The sequence below is a fragment of the Sebastes umbrosus genome, chromosome 1 (assembly GCF_015220745.1).
Source record: "Sebastes umbrosus isolate fSebUmb1 chromosome 1, fSebUmb1.pri, whole genome shotgun sequence".
Taxonomy (NCBI): Eukaryota; Metazoa; Chordata; class Actinopteri; order Perciformes; family Sebastidae; genus Sebastes; species Sebastes umbrosus.
In genome coordinates, this window is record NC_051269.1 from 26,013,805 (window position 1) to 26,035,133 (window position 21,329).

The window sequence follows — 21,329 nt, forward strand, 5'->3', positions numbered from 1 at the left end:
TTTAAGTAAAAATAGTAAATTTGTTGTTTACATAGAAGATGGTGGGAATAATAGTTTGTGTTTTGTACTGCATGGAATGAGAGATCTTTAGGTCCTTTTGTTCACCCCTCTGATGGTGATAACAGAAACACTTAAAAAGCATATTCGCACTATAGCCTGAAAAGTTGACATTAATTATACAAAGACTTCTCTGACAGCCTCAACAAAAATTATAATCCTCACAAAGGCAGCATGCATGCAGCATTCTGACATACTGTGTACTGGAGAGGTCTTGAGGCAAAATGGCCCAACTACAGGTATACTTATTCACTGTTGAATGAGATTATAGACCCATTTCTCTGTATTAAATCATAATAAACAAAGAGCACCTATAATGATCAGTAGGAATACAAAGTTTAATATCAAGCACAATGGAAAAAAAAGTATATGATCAAGATGTTCTCCACAATACATTTAATTAAGCAGTGCTTATGTGAGATTGTTCGAAGCAATAATTGCCTCGTGCCAAGAGAGAGACCTGGCAACTCAGTAAACAATTAGTACCAAGGGAGAGAATGAATAGCTGACTAATAGGAGAAAAAAACGCTGCGTCAGTGGGACTGATTTAGCTTCACCTGTCCCTTAAAGGTTGCACAGGATAATTGCTTAAATCGGTGTAATCTGCACTTAATGTTATATCTAATGGTCTGATACTATCTGTATTTCTATTTAGCTAAACTGTGGAATATAAAGAATTAATACTGAAAAATAAACAAGCAGATTGCTGGTCCTTCACAATATGCATTTCCATAGCAGATTTAAGTGTTTAGTATGAATAATTTAATGAGAACAGGCTGTTATGAACACAACAAACAACAGCGACCCACACCTGTTGATGCCGCCGTTCAGGTCAAGAGACAGCGTTTCATTTGCAGTTGGTCGGTGATGTGGAAAGAAAACGTAGAAAATGCCTGCCTCTGCATGAACACTCAAAGCATCAACATATTGGGTTAAATTAACCTTGAGCCTGGTCAGCAAAGATGAAACCTTCAACAAGGCTATTTGTTTGTCAGTGCGTGCATATATAAAACGCTGTGAGGAGGACCATCAGCAGCGGTAGTCGTGTATGTGAAGCCTTGATGTTTCACTCGGGCTCTCACACACATGCTTGTCACAAAGCCATGCAGAGGATGATGCCATGTCAGAGGTCCTCACTGTAGAGGCTTTTCTGTTTGGGTTCTTGGTCTTTTCTGGCATCCTGGGAAACATCTTGGTCATCCATGTGGTGAGATAATATAGAGACGTTTATTTGTTGATTGAGCTGAATGTTTTGGGTAGGATTGTTCTCAGTCTGTCTTGCTTATACTCTCAGGTGTTTCAGTCGGCCGTTGAGAGTCCGTCTCGGAGACTCGCTCCCTCTGACAACATTTTGGTGCACTTGTCACTGGCCAACCTGCTGACCTCGCTTTTCCGCACAGTGCCCATCTTTGTGTCAGACCTGGGCCTGGATGTGTCTCTGTCTCCGGTCTGGTGCAGAATCTTCATGCTGCTGTGGGTGTGGTGGCGAGCCGTGGGCTGTTGGGTGACTCTAGCACTTAGCGTCTTCCACTGCACCACCCTGAGGCGACAGCACGTAGCCTTTGGACCTCTCGCACAGCAGAAAGAGAGGCGGCGGGTGTGGATCGTTCTGGGGCTGGTGTGGGGGGCAAACCTGGTCTTCTCAATTCCAGCTCTCGTATACAGCACTCATGTTCACGGCAACTTCACTGTGGAGCTGATGGTGATCAGCTGCACCACCAGGCCACTCCTGGGCTGTGTCTGGGAGTTCCCCTCCAACGAACAGGGCTCAGCCTTCGCCTCCTCCTCGCTCGCGCTTAATGAGGTGTTGCCTCTGGTGCTGATGGTTTGCACCAACCTGGCCACGCTTCACGCTCTGGCAAAACACATCCGAGCTGTGACCTCAGGGGGAGACTCGGGAGGAGCCCATGGGGAGCTGGACAAACACGTGTCCACTGAACGCAAAGCAGCTCATGTGATCATGTCGCTGGTGTCGCTCTTCGTGGTCTGCTGGGCGCTACAGGTTGCTGCGGTGACGTACTACAACCACGATGGGGGACACCATGCTGAAGGACTGCTGACTGTGGCCCACTTCTCTGCCTCGCTGTTTGTAGGTTTCAGTCCCATGGTGGTGGCCCTGGGACATGGCAAGCTGAGGAGGAGGATCATGAGTATGATCCTGATGTGGGCTAAAGTTCTTAAATGTCACAGGGAGGACACTAAAGACGGGGGTAAATCCCCAAAGACTAAAGGAAAGAAGGGAAAACAAACAGTTTCTATTGTTCAAAAAGAGACAAAGGTCATAAAAGTGAAGGAGAAAGTTCAAGCAAACAAATGATGGAAGCAAAGTGTGACTGCATTGATACGAAAATTACTGAAAAAAATACAAAAAATGTATACCAAAATAACCACGGATGCTCATCCATTTGAATCCAGAGGCACCATAGTGCAAGTTTCCTCTGGACAGAACTGTTGTCACTTATTATTTTAGCTTATTTTGAGATATTTCAAGCCATTTAGTGCAAGTCAAACCCGGCCATTCTCATTTCCAGGACGTCAAATACCAACACTTTGTCACGGCCGTCAGCGTTCAATACTGACGTACAAGGCACCCTTTAGCGTCGATATAAAACGCACCAGGCTTTCCATTATCTACAATGTAAACCCATCCGCATCAATATTAAACGTTCAGAGAAAGTGCTGTGGTGACATAGTTTAAAGAGCGAAACACAGGGTAGGTGGGAGGGGAGGTGGATGGGTCCAACAAACACAAGGCTTTTATCCAGGAGACCGCTGTTCGTGTCCCGTGCGTCACGTTACAATCAGCTGTTCGTTCGTGTCCCGTGTTCACAACGTTCAGTGTCATTTTCACTGAACAAACGTAGTAGTTTTAAGCCCAACCATGTTGTTTTTTCCTAAACCAAATTATAGTAGTTTTGTTGCCTGAACCTAAGCAAGTTTTTTTGTTTTCTTCACAACATTAAACATGTGTTTACTACAACTGAAAAGTCATGCCGAGGGGTCGTGAAGCACATGTTTAAATTGACCGAAAAGTGACAGCGAGGGGTCTGAGCATCAGTATATGACGAGTTGGGATGATAAAGTGTTGGTCAAACTGAGACACAGTGTGTTGGCTAAGTCAGAAATCATCACAGTGCAATCAAGCAGGTGTTGTGGTTTCTTTTATTGTTGAAACTATTTTTTCCAATCCAATGTATCATTGCTTCTTTGTTGTTTCTTTTCAGCTAAGGTGTATTCTAATGATCACGTACAATGTCTCAATAGGCTTTACAAGCCTAGAATATCATCTAAATTAAGTGGTTTTGATATTTTTGGTAGATATTTATTTTATTTTGACCATTTGTTTAGTTATATAAAGACATTACATCATCTACCAGCCCTGTCTACATATTGCGTTTATTGGGTCATGTAGCACAAATCCTTAATAATCCTTACTAACCTTAATTACTTTTTAGCACTTTGCCTTTCCAGTAAATCCATATGTCCATAGTGACATAGTCCATAGTCCTCATATGTGGAGGTTTACAGAGAGAAACATCATATATTTATACCTATAACCATGAACCTCTTGTTGATGCAAATAATAGTTTGTGATTAGCAGTATTGTGGGGCTCTGTCAGTGAGTGAGCGTAGACTTGATGAAAGAACGCAGCCGCCGGTGGCCAACCGCCAGAACAGCAGGTGACATGGCAATGAAGATGATGTTGGCAAAACGAGCAATGACCAGAAGAAACTCAGCGGAGGAGCCGCGGTTGTAGTTGAAATAGTTGACAGAGATAATGCTAGTTCCCCAGGATGCAATGAAGAGCATTATGAGAGCGAGAATCACCTGGAGAAACACAACACAAACTGATGAAATATGTTCACCTTTACTCCAATAAAACTGTAAAACAATTGATATACATGTTTATCTGATCCATAAATTACTTCTCAGGTCTGCTGTAGATTAAGCTTTTTACCTATCCACTACTCATGGCTTCAGTGAGCTCTTCAAAACCACAAGGCCTCCCCACTTCCACCCTCCTCTTCCTCACCTTAGCTGCTCGTCTCTCGGCAGGCACCCGTTTCATGGCAGGTGCGTCTGGCACGGAACTCCGCATCCTGCTATGGGTGTAGAGTGTGTAAAGGGAGCCCAGGTTGGTGAAGGCCATTAGGATTATGGGAATTGTTTCGTGGATCACCATAGATGTGGTGGCATAGGCCAGGCCACTGTAGCTGGAGGGGAAGTTCCACACACAGCCCAGCAGGGGGCGCGTTGTGCTGCTCACCAGCATCAGGGTCTGAGGGAAGAGGAGGAAGATGGAGGAGTGGAGGAAAGAGGGTGGAACATACACTCAGTCAGCAATTTAGGGGACATCTACTTATGACAATGATTTTATTGCCGATCTATTTAAACTTAAATGCAGGTCTCTTGCTTCATTGACTGTATTATTACACCGTGGTATTGCTAGTCTACATGATTTAAGTACTTTCTGCACAACCTATCAAAGGGATATTACTTGTAATTTCCTCATCATAAAACATTTCTCTAAACTTTAAAGGACCATGGCAGTGGGTAACCTCCGAGGTCTGAAATGTGAAGCTATAATGTGGAAGTACCTTAAACTTACATTCTTTCTAACAGCAAGCAGGGCACGACTCCTCTAGTTGTAAAAAGAAGTCTGATTGTATAGAAGTCTATGAGAAAATGAGCCTACTTCTCACTTGATTTATTACCTCAGTAAACATTGTAAACATGAGTTTATGGTCTCAATCGCTAGTTTCAAGTCTTCTTCAATACAGCATGATGTTCATTTAATAAATTATGGTCCCATTTAGAGTCAAATAGACCATAAAACAGGGGATGCTTTAGGGCGTGGCTACTTTGTGATTGACAGGTCGCTACCACGGCGTTGTCCGGTCTGGGAGTTGTCCGTGTTTTCATCATACAACTTTGACTCTTTCACAGTGTGTTGTCAGTTCATTAAAGTTAATTGTAACTTTTTTGTTGCCTAAAAATGTCTTATTCAGAGTTCAATTTTACTTAGCTCCACCCTCTCGTGTCACCTCTGGTTGCAAAAAAACAAGATGGCGACGGCCAAAATGCCGAACTCGAGGCTTCAAAACGGCAGTCCACATACCAATGGGTGACGTCACAGCGACTACGTTGACTTCTTATATACAGTATATGGACCATAACAGTTTTTTTGCTAGTTTTAACCTCTTAAAACAATGAAAAATTTTAACGCAGAATTTTTTTAAAGCATATGCTTTAAAAAAATTCTGCGTTAAATGTTTTTTTGCTATACAGACACACACAGACAGTTGTCTAAACAACAAGTAACAAGTTAACAAGTCTGAACAATTCTTTTAAAATCAAATTTACATTATTATTGTGGTAATGCAGCTTATTTTTAAAGTCAGCATTAAATGACCTCATACCATTAATGTAATTTCATAATGATAATGTAACTTTAACAAAAATAAATGCAAAGTTGACTGTGATGGGTCACACACAATGAAAGCAGGTTTCAAAAGTGTGTTGATTTTCATCCCAAACAGAAATGAATGGAAACCAGCCTTGAATAGAGAAAAAAAAGTAAATACACATTTCATTTCTTAAACAAAGTAACATGGTGTACAAAATGACTAGCTGTGATATAAAGTGTACATGATTTGTTGAAAATAGGCTGAAACATGCAAAACCACAGGCTCTCACCTCTGTGCTGTTCGAGTCCCCGCTAGTAGAAAAGATGTGAGCAGGAATGGAGTAAATAAAGTTGAGAATCCAGATGAGGGCCAGACTCAGCATTAGGATCTTAGGAAGGCCCCGGGGCCCGTGAAGGCTCCCGACAGTAGGAGCCACACGCCTCAATGTCTGGAGGTGGAACGCACTGAGGAAGAGCGTTGACCACACATTTACCGATCGCAGCCACACCCAGATACCCATGAGGACCTGACACCACTCTTTGGATGAGTACAGCTGTAATAGAAAGAGACGGGTGCATATTCACAAATGTTGATCTTTTCCTCACTAATATCCTGTTCTCACAAAGACGTTTCTTTCACCAACCAAACTGACATTTCTCACCTCACCTCTTGTCTACTTAACTGTTCAGCTACTGTAGAACACAAACTTCCCAGACAAAACGTTCTTGTCAATAATCTACTATCCACTTTGGCGTGGGCAACCGGTAAAGAAGGTGGTGCAAAAAAAGTCAAATCAACATGAACTAACAAAAGAGTGACTCATTGGCAATCTTAAAAACTATTGATCTTAAAGACCACATACCTCTAATCCCATGTCTGAGATGACCAGCAGTGTGTTCCTCATCACAGACACCAGCAGGTTGGACAGCGCCATGTTAATGATAATGATGTCCGAGTTACTTCCCCCAGCGCGGTTCATTATCACGCTCTTACCAATCACCCCAATGACAATGGCATTACCAATGATGCCCAGCATCACCAGGAAGATGTAGAAGGTAGTTTGCACAGGGGACACAGAGACACGAAGTCCCATCCCCACAAGCTCAGTGTCTCCATCCACCTCCATGGGGTCGCTCATCTCAGCCATTGTCTCTTCAACCATGTCCATGAAGTTTTAACAGCTGATGTTAAGTCTTAAAGCATGGTCCATCTTCATTTTAATGTATGTCAGATGAATATAATTCAGTTTTCATCCTCCAGCATGCTGCCAACACGTTATGCACCCGTATATTCACCCCACTGGTATTTTGTGTTTCTCAATCTTTGCAGATGCAGTCAGCTAGCTGAAGACACTCCCTCTCGGGGCCAATAAAAGAAGACCATCCTACCTGTGTCATCACGACAGAAAACTGACAGCAGAGGCGTCTTTGTGCTGCGGCCTGGTGAGTAAATCCCTGGTAGGCTGTCAGAAAGCCAAAAAGCAACACAATGTTTTATGCCTTGGGGAGCTTAAGGTGCATGTTAATGAAACACAGGAGATTAATCAGCTCCCCTGAATGAAATGTGCTTCCTTTGCAACTTGATTCGTTTCGCCATCATCCTCTGGGAAGTGGACGCCTTTTTGTTTGTGTGCATGTTTGTTCGTGCTTGTGTGTGGCTTTTCAGAAAATGAGCAAAAAAACTTAATCTTATGTTTTGACTGTAACTGAAACCCTATTAACACAAGTTCCTGTCACAGGAGGTAGCCATGAAATTTGGGTAAATTTCCACTCAGGTTAGACATGCCCCTATCAAAGACTAATAACGGCATATCTAGTCAAAGGTGATGATCATTTCTTGCTTGTGATGCGAGAGGTTCTGCATTTGTATCCTGTTCAGTTCCCCAAATTGGGTGTGGAGATCAGTAACATAAGCCTTTAAAGCAATGCATGGATGTGTGGCATATGTGCTGTGGAGGTGTTGCAAGGTGCAAAAGGAAAACAATGCAGACAAATACACAGTATACCCAAGTACTGAGCTGTCTTTCTTCAATCTTACAGTGAAGGTCAGGTGTGACATTTAGCAGTAAGAGTACCTTAAACAGCAGCTGAGTTAGGTTTTATCTGAGCTTTTATTATTATCACTGCTGCATAAACATTAAACACACCACCGTCTTTACTAATATTTGTACCAATAACACAAATTAGATCAACATTAGTTGTAATTAAGATCCTCTAAAATGTGTTTGTCAGTCCTATCCATTATATTCTGTCTGTGCAGGTTAAATGTGTTTCATGGTGTTCAAGTGAAGTCATTAAATATAATGGAACATAATCTCTAATCATGCTAAAAGAGTTAATTTATGACAAGAAGACATGAAGTTCACCATTTACAGTTGGCAATTTCTGATTGCAGCCAAGAGCCACTAGATGGAGCCACAAACAACCAAATACGAGAGAGGACAAAACATTTCAATACAGAATTTTTTATTCCCTTCCAATTAAAAAATGCTTGTGGGCACTGTGCAAATATCTTTAATAGAAACCTTCTTGTCTTTTAATTTGCCCAGAGAAACATTTTACCAGACAAACCTGTCCACAAATTCAGTAGCATATAAAGTGAAATACAAAACAAGTAATTAAAAAATATATATTCACAGTACATATTCACTATGAGCACTAACCACTGTACAGGAAGTACAGAAACAGGATGCAGATACAGTATGGAATTCACTCTGATCAAGCACCACATGCATCCTCTCTGCGTTTTATCACTGACGGAAACACACCTGTCTGATTTAACTGTGTGCTGCCAGTGTGGCATATGATGCTAAACGTCCATCGCTGAGTGGAACCAAGAGAAAACTTGATGTTTTTCTGAATCATTCATGATCGGCTTCAAAATCGAAACACTTGAAACTTTGAACAAAACGGCACATAAGCAGAAATTTGGTCATAGATAATAAAAAAATATTCCAAAATATTTGCCAGCATGCATCACTACGATGGTTTGTTGCTTGCAGCCCCTACATGGATTTTGGAAATAAACTTTGCACTGATGCCGCTGTGTGTAACACAACTTTAGAGCTAATTCTGGACAGATCTTACAGACTGCACCTTTAAATGAAGTGTGTAACATTTAGGGGGTTCTATTGGCAGAAATGGAACATAATAAGGTTCAATAAATGTATCATAAGTTGACCATTTATGTTTAATCATTATATTAACCTCTTATTTTAGGTGACATGAACATGTAACATGTAACATATAAAATGCTTAGTCAGGAGCCTTCATGGTTACTAATAACTTGAATGATGAAACAGCAGATCTTGTTGATGACCTTTTTATAAGCGTCACAAGATCCATTAAAGGACCAGTGTGTAACATTTAGATTGATCTATTGGCAGAAATGGAATATAATATTTATAAGTATGTTTTCATTAGTGTATAATCACCTGAAAATAAGAATCGTTGTGTTTTCGTTAGCTCAGAATGAGCCGTGTATAGCTACATAGGGGTCCTCTTCGCGGAGCCGGCCGCCATGTTTCTATAGTCGCCCAGAGCGGACAAACCAAACACTGTGTTAACTCAGAGTTAACCCCTGTCACTCCACTCAGCCGCTGGGAAACAAGACACAGGAAACCTTCGTTGAGGAGTTACAGCATTTATTTCTGCACAAACTGCAACCTCCACTGTACAGTCACTTGATATTCTCAAAGCTAAACTAAGGTTGCGTCCGAAATTCCATACTAACATGCAGATATCTTAGTATGTCCGAAACCTTAGTATGGAACCAAGAGTACGCAAATTGCATTCTATTTCCAGTGAAATTTTACAGTATTCATCGCTGGACACGGCATAAATGTCCCACAATGCAATGCGGTAGTGACGACAATGTTCATAACGGACGTTGATGGACAGCTCTGTGACATCAATAAAGGCTTCAATTTAACTGTAAGTTTAAGATTTCCCTTTGCTAGGCGTAATATATATTTTAAATTAATTCACACTTTGATTCTCACAAACCGTCGTTTTGGCTAAACGTCTCCAACCGGCAAGGAGATTCTCGGGAAGTGACGACGTAAAGTACTGCTCAGTGCATCCGAAAATATACATACTACTGTTTTATTTACACAAAAGTATGTACATATATTGGGTATGTAGTGCATAGTATATGATTTAGCATTACCACTACCACTAGCTTGCCTTTTCGCTCACATAACACACATTTGCTGCCTATCTCTCTCTCTCTTGCTTCATCACTCACCTCTCACGTACACACACACTCTACTCACTGACTCTGCTATTCTCCAAATGACCTACGCTACTCTTACAACAACTGGCTCTAGAGAGGGCCATTCACGTTTTCACGTCAGCCGCCGCAGTTCTTGGTACATGGGAGATGTTGCAATCTGCAACTTCACTGCTAGATGCCGCCAGATGTTACACTCTGGACCTTTAAGAACTGTGAATATACTTTCAAGGAGAAGAGAACATTTTCATATAATTTCAAGTAAATACACCTGTAATTATGTACAAAGTGTGTAAACAGTACAATTTAAGAATAGGCTGACATTACAGACTAATAATCATAATGATAAATAATAATAACAATAGTAGCTCACACAAACTGTGAATGCTGCATACTCTGCAGCGGTTTATGTTCCTGAATAACTGAATGTCAGAAACTAAATGTGTGGTGTCGTGGTGGGCAGCCTTCCTGCAAAGTTGATGATAAAAATGAATAATTATGCCAGATTTTGCTCAGCCATTGTGAGGACAGAGAGCTGTGGGTATGTGATAACGCCTTTTCTGTGACCATAATTTATTTCATGATGAACATTTTCCATCCATTATCTGTAACCGCTTATCCTATTCAGGGTCACGGGGGGCTGGAGCCGATCCCAGCTGACATTGGGCGAAGGTGGGGTACACCCTGGACAGGTCGCCAGCCTATCACAGGGCTTGATGAACATTTTAACTTAGAATAATAATATTCATAATAATATTCAATCCTGCACAAGTTATCTAGTGCACCCAGCACTCAAAATGCTCGATTTCACCCACTTTTTTGCGCCAGCTGCCTGATTGCTGCCGACGCTGGTTGTTAACCCCACCGGCTGGAATCTATCAGAGAAGAGACAGACAAATGGAAAATTACACTTCCTCTAATGAACCAAATCTGCAATGTATGAACATAATTGCAGGAATTAAGAAAAAAACAAAACAGATAATATTCAGCTCAGCCAACCTGTGTGCCTCCCTGCAGTGCAGCATAACCCGTCTCCTCGGCCCGAGCTGTAGACCGGGGACACGCACACTCGACTGCTTGATGCGAGGTGCGTGAGACGCGTTGAACGAGAGGTAGGAGGCAGGTAGACGGTGGAGATTGAGGGCTTCAAGGATGAGCTGTGGGAGTTTTCTATTTCCCAGCTCAGCCAGTAGCCTTTCAAACCTTCCTGATGGGCCTGCCACGCGACCTGCACCTCCTGACGCTCTAATGGGGTCAGCTGAAGGTCGGCCAGGGCTGGCAGAGCTGCTGCAGGAGAAAAAAACAAAGAGGAAAAGCAAGGGAAAGATTTGAGTAAGAATGATTCCCAAATGGACTCTAAAGGTCAACTTTCAATAAAGAGAATAAACAGAACAAATGCTTTTAACCAAAGAAAACTAAATTATCTGCAGGGAAGAACAACTGAAAGACACAAACTCACAAAGACATAAAAACATAGTATTGAAACCTCAAACTGAAAACCTACCCTCTTGAGTGCATGCCCTTACAGACATGGCTCTTTCTTTTCCATTCACATGCAGAGCACTGACTGTGACCAGGTACTGAGTGCCCGGCTCCAGGCCCGTCAGTACGGTGGAGTTCTGCTGGTTGGGTAATGTCACGATGTGGACGTCTCCGCTTGGAATAGCTCCATACTCCACCGTATATCTCTGAACTCGAGCCGGCTGCAGGGGACCCCAGCTCACACGGATCTGACGAAGACCAGAGGCCAACACGGAGACCACTGCCGGGCTTAAAACATCTGAGGGGAGAGGAAGCACAAGAGACACAGGTGAGGTGGTGGAGTGGCTTACACATATTGCTGTGCAGCACCTGATAGACGAGTCAGACGTTGGGTGTGTTGATGCATTTTCGCTAATGAAATAATAATAATACACTTAATACAAACTTTAGATGTCAGACAGGAAACAGAAAAAACGCAGTAAAAGGCTCTCTAATGGCATGGATATCTGTCCTCTTTGACGCACACTCAGTCTGTTGAATGACCGCGTCTCAAGTTTTGTGATGTATTTCTATCAGAAAAATGGAAATTCAAACATCTACAATTCAACAACAAGTGAGAAAACTCAATTTGCTGAGGAAGATTTTGCAAAATGATTGCTAACAATAACAGCAACCGAATGGGCCTTGTGGTGAGATTGTTTCTCTTCCCCTCTTTTAATTGTTTTTATGCCCCCGCGCCGGCGAAAGCCGTGGCCACAGACATGGATGTAAACTGCAACTTGACTGCTTGGCGGAGGCATACAACCACAAGGCGGTAATTCTAGTTTGTCATGAATCAAGTGTGTTTTTTTAAGTGCATTGCAGGATTATAAAAACACATGTATTTAAGGGGAAATTCCCTTTAATCCTCTCACCAGGAAGTGTGGTGAAGTTAACAGAGAGTGTGTTAAACAGTCTCTGGTTGGACTCTGGATGCAGGGCGGCGGTGTAGGTGGTGTCAGGTTGCAGGTTGGTCAGCTCTACCCAGCTGGAGTCGCCTGGGAGAATGCGTCTAGTTTTAGCGTCCGTATTCCGCATAGAGTTGTACGAGAGCTCATAGTAACCGCTGTCTGCGCTCAGAACGGGACGCCACTGCAGCACAGCACTGTGGGAAGTCAAGTGAACCACACGCAGTCGTTCTGCACGAATGATTTCTATAGATGAGACAAGACGAGAGGAAAGAGAGGTAGTTAATCTGTCGTTAAAAATCACTTTTTATGTCTCAAAATAACAGTCTAATATCTGCCATGGAACTTCTACTGTGCTAAACCTCATATTTCAAACACACACACACACACACACATACTGATAATGGCCTCCCTCAGGTCCTGTGTGATGATTTCGATGGTTTCTATGTCTACAGAGTAGAGGTGAGACTCCAGTGGAGGTGTCACTGCACGTTGTAGCACCTGGTAGTTTCCATGTACTGTAGACACAGCTAAAACAGAAACTCCCTGCGCCTTCAGCTGAGACATGGGCTCGTCCACGTCTCCGGGCTGCACACCATCAGTCAGCCACAGCAGTATCTTTGGCACATTCTCGTCCGTCTCTGTCAGAAGCTGCTGGGCCACCCTGAGCGCTGCCTCGGTGTTAGTGTCTCCCTGCAGCTGTCTGACACTCCCCAGAGCTTTCTGCAGACTTTCCTGATTGTTGTGAACGTCCAGGCCAAACTCCAAGTTAGGGTTTGTGCCCACCTGCAGCAGCCCGACTCTGACGTGCCCACTGCCCAATGAGAAGGGGCGAAGCAGCTCGGTGGTGAAGAGCAACAGGTGGATGAACTCGTAGTTTGCTACACTTCCTGAAGAGTCCAGCAGAAGGAGAATATCCCCTTCACAGCAGTTTAACACTGTGCACAACAGAGGGAAAAACAAGAGGGTTATTTCAATACGTGCGTCTTTCTTGTTTTGACTGACAAGTTTACTAGTTGCCTTTTTCAAACCTAAGCCATCATACATTAAGCCATCAAACCTGCATCAACTGATTTTTTTTTTGGCCACTTGGGGGCAGTAGAAACACGGTGTCAACACAAAATTAGCATATTATCACCTTTATGTTGATATGGCGTACTTGTTGGCAAACAGTTACACATTATTTACAGAGTAATATAAGCATTAATTTGCAATCATGTTTCTGGTAGTGGGCAACCTCCAGTTCTGAAAAGTGAAGCCAGTGTAGAAGTGCCTTAAACTTGCATTCTTTCTAATAGCCAGCAGGCAGTCAAAAGAAGTCTGATTGTATATTGTATTACCTCAGTAAACATTGTAAACATGAGTTTATGGTCTTAATCGGTGGTTTCCAGTCTTCTTCAATACAGCATGATGTTCATTTAGTAAATTATGGTCCCATTTAGAGTCAAATAGACCATAAAGCAGGGTATGCTTTAGGGCTTGGCTACCTTGTGATTGACAGGTCGCTTGTCAGTCAACTTAAACCCTTTCACAGGGTGTTTTTACTTCATGAAAGTTATTGTAACATTTTGGTTGCCTAAAAATGTTCCCATTTTCGCATACACATGTATGTGACAAGGTTATAATAGTTTCGAATTTTCAGTTATTTTTTATTTTATTCTAGTTTTGACTTTTTGATTTCATTGTTTAGTTTTAGCTGGTTTTCAGGGTGTGTTTGCTAGTTTTAGTTTAGTTTCAGTTTTTCAGAAAGGTTTTGTTTTTATATATTTAGTTTTAATTTTACAGTAGTTTTAGGTTTATTTTGTTAGGGCCAGCTCTAATATCTCAGAAGTAGCTACATATACATACAAAATACATGGCTGGAGAACTGTGTAGGAATGGCCATAAAGTTTAATGTTTAATCTTCGCGCTACTTTAGTGTTCGATGTGAAGCGATTGCGGCATAGCGTCATCTCCTGGAAGATCAAGTCCGTTCAGTTTCTGTGGTTCAATGTCACGAGAGTTGACGGAAATTCATGCCGTCTCCTTTTTTCAGTAGTGATATATTATAGCTAAAAAAAATTAAATTAATTTACGTTAATTTTTATTTGTTTTATTAGTTTTTTACCCAGGCAATATTGTTTCAGTTTAGTTTTAATTTTTCTTAAAAGATATGGTTTTTATTTAGTTTCAGTTTACTAGAAATATTTTTTCACTTCTTATTTTCATTTTAGTTTCAGTTTTAGTTTAATAACCCTGGTAAGTGAAAAGTTGATTTGATCCATAAATATATTGGTAATAACAGCTTTAAAGTAGAGTTTCAATTCCCTCCTTTTTAGACATTGGATCAAGACACAGACGGGCAAGTTTTTAATTAAAGGTTAACTCGAATTTTCATAAAACATGGTGACTTATTAGGTGCCTACGCTCAAATATACTAGAAACTGTTGGCAGTGATGAATCATCCCATAATGACTATATTAATATCTCAGTCATATGCAGGACGGATCTTATTAATGTCACAGATGCCATTGCTGTGGGGGAGCATTAATATAAAGACTGAAAGGCAATAACAGGAATACGAGGTGTCTTGTTTTGTATATAAATCTGAAATACTGCTCACACGTTATCGAAACACGTCAGAAAAGTATTGCATTGAGAATACTTTAAATGGAGCTACAGCAGAGGATTTATGATTGCGAGGAATAAAGAGAATTGGGTCACTGGAGTCGATTTATCATATGAGTGAGAGTGAGATTTACTTTGTAGATAAATCAGTGACAAAAAAACCCAAAGAGCTGTGCAGAGAGGAAAAGAGAAAGCATATATTCCCACATATTGGGATCTAGTCTCCACTTGAATGAACACATACTGGTTTCTCATCTCCACCTTTCATCATTTCTCAGAAGCCATTTTGTTCCATTTTGTCGTCAAAAAGTCGTCATGGTGGAATAATTTTCACTGACAAGAATCAATTCCACCTGCAAGCACCATCCTGCACCTTCAGATTTCTGTCCAATACATTTGGTGACTCACTGATCTGTTCCTTCTGGAAACCACTAAGTGTATCCTAATTATCCTGCTCACTGCATGTGGCTTTTGGTACATTTGGTACCTGTAGTTCATGAAGTATTGGTCTTATACCATCACCTGTTATAAATAACTAATACACTGACATTCATTCTTAGAATAATCTGGGTCATTTTAATGTGTGTGCTATATGAGAATGAATTCAACACAAATAGAGTAATTCCTAATTGTCCCCTACATTCACATCTGCTTTATTGCCTCACGTCTTCCATTTCGTTCAGACTCTTTTCCATTTGCAACTCTTCTGCGGAACACACTCATTATTTTATTGCAGCAGTGGTCCATAATCATTAAACTTTTATAGGGAGGCAGAAAATAAAGCAGCAGTAAAGTAAACAGGCAGGGAGGAAATGAGGGAGAACAGCGCAATCAGGCAAAGAGGTGTCTGCCGACGCGTTAATGAAACACAGATAACTTAAAAAAGAGTGCAAGAGAAGAGAAGCTACGTGGGAAAGAGGTGAGACCTCTGTAGACCTTTATATATGTACTGTATATAAGGGGCGAAGCTGAAAGGGAAAATGAGACAGAGAGCCCAGAAACGAGACAGAAAGATGAGATGAGATGGTTGGATTAGAGTTGTTGACGGAGATGTAGAGGAATTGCTCCATCTTTGCATTCCTCAGAGGAAAATACATGTGAATATGAGAGATTTGAACATGTCATCTGTCATGTAATTGGTTTTAAGCTGTGCCAAGGCCATATGCCTCGCTACAGAGCTGCACAGATGAACCAAAAATATGTTAATGCTTTCTGTGAAGTTTACGGAGTGCAATATTGACATGCGCCGACATCAAACAGACAGATGGTAGACTACCCAGTCTGTGTTGAATTAAAATCAACACAGGCTACTTCTAAACTCTAAAACATTTGACAAATAAACTATATGTTGATCTGCTGCCTTTTAAACTTTTACAGAGTTCCTGCAGAAAAGTGAAACCGCAAATTAATTAAAAATTCCACACATTCCATGTGTGCTTTTTTGGGGGGGATCTGTAACTTAGTTAATAAGTCAAAAATATTTACTTTTAATTAGCCGTGTCCACCTCTAAGTACCTCAACTTCCTCTATGTCGAAGCCAACATTACGAACAAAGCTCCAATTGTCCTTCAAAACACAGTAATGAACTGCTCCTTTAGAAGAATAAAACATGAACAATAAACAGTTTACCTGCAATACTGCTATGATGTAGAGGATTCAACTTTAGTTCAGCACTGTACAGATCAGCACCAGTTTTTACCTCTGATCTCTTCAGCCTCTATTCTACCTTTAGACCTCTTACATTTTCCAATACAATTTTATGGCTTCTTGCTGAGAGTTAGCTGAGAAGATTGACCCCACTCAGAACATAACTCCTGAAGCCAATGCAGAAGTGCTTTGAACTTGCATTCTTTCTAACAGCCAGCAGGGGGCGACGAAGTCTGATAATGACTTAATTAATTACCTCAGTAAACATTGTAAACATGAGTTTATGGTCTCAATCACTAGTTTCAAGTCTTCATCAATACAGCATGATGTTCATTTAGTAAATTATGGTCCCATTTAGAGTCAAATAGACCATAAAGCATGTATGCAAGTATGCTTTAGGTCGTGGCTACCTCGTATGCAGGTCGCTACCATGGCGTTGTCTGGTCTGGGAGTTGTCTGTGCTTTCACTTCTTTGCAATATGCATTCTTTGGGCTGGGGTCTAACAAAAAGATGCTGTTGTGGTTGCATTATGGGAAATATAGGATTCATTGTTTTGGAATTTAACCCATACTAGGAACTAGAGGTTAGGATACCTCAACTTCTGCTGCAACAATTTTGACCCTTCTTTTTTAAAACAAATCTGTTGTAGTTCCTCAACTTTATGGCAGAGCAATAATAAATTGCTGTAGTGCCCCTTTAAGATTCACTCACAGTCACACGCAGCTGATGTTTTAGGGCAGGCTGGTGCCGGTGGACGCACTGTTTGAGGTCCAATTTGGCTGTAATATCTCCAGTGGTGTCATAATTTGGACAGAATTACATTTTTTCCATAGCTCGTTTCAGTTAATACACCTTGATAATTTGTTCCATAGGAAGTCACAAAAACAACTTCAATCCTGTTCAGCCAACTGGCTTCTTTTCCAGCTTAAACCTATGAAAAAATAATCTGACATCACCTGCAGTGGTGGAAGAAGTATCCAGATCCTTCACTTAAAGGACCAGTGTGTAACATTTAGGGGGATCTAATAGCAGAAATGTAATATAATACAGTATAAGTAACTATGCTTTCATTAATGTATAATCACTGGAAAATAAGAATTGTGTTTTTGTTATCTTAGAAAGAGCCATTTATATCTAATCGGGTCCTCTTCATGGAGCCAGCCGCCATGTTTTTACAGTAGCCCAGAATGGACAAACCAAACACTGGCTCTAGAGAGAGCATTTTGCGTTTTTACGTTTTTACATTTTTACGTTTTTGCGTCGGCCACCGAAGTTCTCCTTCGGCACACCGGCGAAGTTTAAATTTGCAATCTGCAACCTCTCCGCTAGATGCCGCCACATCCTACACCCTGGACCTTTATGTAAAAGTACCAATACCACATTTTGTAAAATAGACCATTAGAAGTAAAGTCCTATGTTCAAAATATAAGTGAAAACAAAGAAATAGCAAACAGTAAAATGTACATAAAGTTTAAAAAATAAAAGTACTCATTATGCTGAAAAATGTTCCCTTTGAGTGTTAACCAATATATTATATTATTGGATTATTATTACTGATGCGTTAATGCGTAAATAGCATTTTAATGTTAGCTGGTTGAAGCAAATTTGAGCTACTTCATATACTCTACAGTGGTTTAATCTATAACACTGTATTATATTTTATACAGTGATCATGTGTTTTATATGTAAAATCATAATCTGACAAGTACCTGCAGCCGTCAGATAAATGTAGTGGAATAAAAAGTGCAATACAATAAGTATAATAACATAAAATAGCATACAATTGAAATACTCAATAAAGTACAACTACTTAAAAAAAAGAAACTACTGAAGTGCAGTAGTTGAGTAAATGTACTGTGAATATGTGATCCAATAAAGAAAAATAAACCACGTGTTTTCTTCACAGTGACTTTTCATATTGTACCCTACAACAGTGATTATTTACACACATTCTGATGATAACAGACCATTATATTGATTATTAGATCATAAACTGTGATCATATAAAAAGACACACCCATTATTTCATGTCCCTGAATTAAAAGTAATGAAACACTGTTACGCAATGCACCAGCACACAATATCTCTCTGGGACAACACTGTCCATGTGTGAACTTGTTTTAACCAGACTGCCTGGGGAAATGATCCTGGCTTGTTGTTACATATTAAAATGCCAGCTGATCTTTAACTTTATGCCACCCAGCACTGCACTTCCTCAAACATTTATTAACAGCAATATCTAAATATTTTACTAAAACTGATTTAGAGTTGAACTGTTTTAGAGTGTGTTTGCATAATTGGTGACTTTTACCACAAAGGAAATTTTTTTTTTCTGAAGGTTTAACTTTCAGCCCAGACTTCATCTACAAAACATAAAATTTTCCCAATCTAACCCCAAAGGAGAAGAAGGAGATCACAACCAAGTCATTTTATTTGTGCATCAGGTCTGTCTACTGTCCATGTTTCATTCGGCTATGTACCTGCTCTACTTCGTGTCTGTATTGTAAGCTTATTGTTATCAACTCACCTGTGGCAGGTACACCAATTTGCATGTTGCTCCGCTGCAACATCGCCCAGAGAACAACACAGCGAAGTAAAAATTCCTTCATCCTTTCTAAACGGCATTAAAAAAGATGTGAGTGTGATCGGAAAAAACAGCAGGCAGGTGAAATATAATCAACACCAGGTCCTCTTTCACCGGTTCCCATCGCATAGATCAGCTGTCACACGTTGATCCAGTCTGTGTTATTATGCACCACTGTCGCCTCTTCTGCAGAGTTTTGCTACTGCATCCAAACTTTTCTGCAGTCAACACCTGCGTCATGCATACAGTAGGCTACTGCAATGTCTGCACGGTGCATTTATTATAAGATTACTTCTCTCTCAGTCCGCCAAACGGTTTCACTTTCTAGTCCAGATTATTCCTCCTCCTCCTCCTCCAGCTGCTGAGCCAGGACATCAAATCATTGTCTCTTTTTGCTGCACTGTTAAGAATTTCCCAGTAAAACAACAGTAAAGAACTGGCAGCAGGGTTGCCTTTATGTTACTGTAAAATTAACATTATTACAGCTTTGTACTGTTAATGAAAAATACAGTTTGAACTGGTTGTTTTTTTATTAATTTCACAGTATTTTACAGTTAATTTACTGTTTAAAGATACATTATATAGCTGTTTTTCACCTTTCTTTTACATTATCTTTCTGATATGTTTTAATGCACTATTTAGGTTGTATTTTTGACATACATTTTAATAAACATTATTTGTTTGCCTAGATGAATAGACTTGGCAGGTTAAAGACATAGGAATAGTCACACTAAATACAATTAAAGGCACTTATTAGGAAAAAGGCTATAATAGACTTGTTGACACTTTTCCCAAAATGTCTGTCTATAGCTACAATCACAGAATGCAAACCATAACAACATGTGAGTCAAGAACACAGCTAATTCACTGATTTTACAATCACGTACAATGTACTAGCCTCACATGAGCAGATCAGGTCCCAGAAATAAAAAAATACTGCATGAAACTGTTACTGATGATACTTTAGACAGTTGATCAGCATGCTGTTTTTTAACAATGCATTATAGTTCAGTTAAAAAACGGCCTATGAGCGTAATTTAACAGGTTTTCTTTTGTATTAACAGTAAAGCACTGTTTTTGGCAATAACAGGTTAATACTGTTGAAATCCTGCTGTAAATTAACAGCAATTGTTTACAGTGAGGACATAAAATCATTGTCTTTTTTTGGGGGGGTTTGGTCTTTGATGGGACTCAGAGATGCGTTCTTGATGATTGCTGTTTCCTCCTGCACTGTAATTTCCTCAGTCCATGTGGTCATCACACTTATTCATACAAACAGACAAGCACCTGGCCAAATAGACACTCGTGTACAGTAACAGACTGTGTGTGTCCCAGAGGAACCAAGAAAATCTCATCGCAAGCGTGCCAGAATTAAATGTCTGCTGTGCATGGCTGCAAGAAAGAAAAAAAATGATCTCATCTGTTTTTTCCCGCTACATTATATTGTGCTGGAGGAAAAGCAGTGAAACTGATCCGATCTTCATTTTCTCTGGAGACACCCTGGAAGCCCCTCAGGCTGGACCACAAAACTGGACCCTACTTTGGGAAACAGTAACAGGGCACCCATTTGGATCGAGGAGCGAGCAAGGAAACACATTAAGTCAGTCCATTAGACAGGATTAGAGTAAATACCACAGCTGCCACTTATCCGAAAGATAACTTGGATCAAGTGCAGGCTATTGACATGCATTTATTGTATAGTCGACAATAGTGTGTGTGTGTCTGTGCCAACACATAAAGATAAAAGGCTTAATAAATGAAGGGCACTGACTGAATGTGCCCTCTTGAGATGAGAGTGCCCTGCATGTGTGTATGTTACTTCACTGGGAATGATGTGGATACTTTTCTTGTACATGATGGCGTTTCATATATTATTTTTGGTCACTTTTTGCTAGTGTCTCGTTGCAACAGGTTGCGCAGAAAGGGTGTGTAGGGTGCACGTTGGGACAGAGGTGGGATGGTGAGGTGGAGACAGATAGTAGAAAGATAACGTAGAGGACATATTTTGATTGTGCCATTTGATATCAAACACTTTTGCTTACATACCAGGCGGGTTTGTCTAGACTGTAGACAGAAGCTGGAGTTCAGTCAGTTCACGTAGACAGTCTGTCTGCAGGTTCATGAATCCTGAAGTCTTTTAGATGTTATTCTAATTTTTTGTTGAAGACGAATTAATGATGATGCTTGGAAGATGTTTTGTGATTTACTTTGATTTTCTGTCAAAGCAGCACACTTCAAAGGAATAGTTCAACATTTTGAATAAAAACACATGAACCTATTTGCCCTCTTGTGGAGAGTTAGATGAGAAGATAAATACCACTCTCATACATCAGACCGGCACATACAGGTACTTTGCAAAGAGTCA

General features: G+C 40.6%; 3 protein-coding genes and 1 long non-coding RNA gene across 10 annotated transcripts in view; 2 read left to right on the top strand and 2 right to left on the bottom strand.

Annotated features, from left to right (window-relative positions):
- Positions 1 to 21,329, top strand: part of LOC119493077 — a 90,811-nt gene that overhangs the window by 15,251 nt on the left and 54,231 nt on the right. For 2 of the 5 annotated variants that reach the window (XR_005207905.1, XR_005207908.1), the window contains exons 3-4: positions 6,796 to 6,980; positions 11,256 to 11,506. This is a non-coding gene — a long non-coding RNA (uncharacterized LOC119493077). Of the gene's footprint in view, positions 1 to 6,795; positions 6,981 to 11,255; positions 11,507 to 11,635; positions 11,967 to 12,580; positions 12,716 to 21,329 lie in introns of those variants that run through there. The other 3 variants (XR_005207907.1, XR_005207903.1, XR_005207906.1) reach the window with 3 other exon arrangements.
- Positions 298 to 2,418, top strand: LOC119493070 (olfactory receptor class A-like protein 4). The gene is made up of 2 exons (XM_037778090.1): positions 298 to 1,264; positions 1,352 to 2,418. The coding sequence occupies exons 1-2, from the start codon at positions 1,178 to 1,180 to the stop codon at positions 2,372 to 2,374; spliced, it is 1,110 nt and encodes a 369-aa protein (XP_037634018.1). The 5' UTR covers positions 298 to 1,177; the 3' UTR covers positions 2,375 to 2,418.
- On the bottom strand, positions 3,302 to 6,644 carry LOC119492892 (olfactory receptor class A-like protein 4). The gene is made up of 4 exons (XM_037777769.1): positions 6,329 to 6,644; positions 5,756 to 6,019; positions 4,092 to 4,337; positions 3,302 to 3,886 (listed from the first exon to the last, which is right to left on the bottom strand). Exons 1-4 carry the CDS (start codon positions 6,632 to 6,634, stop codon positions 3,674 to 3,676), a joined length of 1,029 nt encoding a protein of 342 aa, XP_037633697.1. The 5' UTR covers positions 6,635 to 6,644; the 3' UTR covers positions 3,302 to 3,673.
- Positions 9,507 to 19,234, bottom strand: LOC119492822 (von Willebrand factor A domain-containing protein 1-like). 3 transcript variants are annotated; one of them, XM_037777621.1, is made up of 6 exons: positions 18,908 to 19,234; positions 12,524 to 13,063; positions 12,093 to 12,371; positions 11,201 to 11,476; positions 10,696 to 10,983; positions 9,507 to 10,571 (listed from the first exon to the last, which is right to left on the bottom strand). In XM_037777621.1, the coding sequence occupies exons 1-6, from the start codon at positions 18,987 to 18,989 to the stop codon at positions 10,552 to 10,554; spliced, it is 1,485 nt and encodes a 494-aa protein (XP_037633549.1). In that variant the 5' UTR covers positions 18,990 to 19,234; the 3' UTR covers positions 9,507 to 10,551. The 3 variants fall into 3 exon arrangements, with proteins under 3 accessions (XP_037633549.1, XP_037633538.1, XP_037633529.1); XM_037777610.1 differs by lacking the exon at positions 18,908 to 19,234 and having other exon boundaries at positions 10,696 to 10,980; positions 12,524 to 13,450; XM_037777601.1 differs by lacking the exon at positions 18,908 to 19,234 and having other exon boundaries at positions 12,524 to 13,450.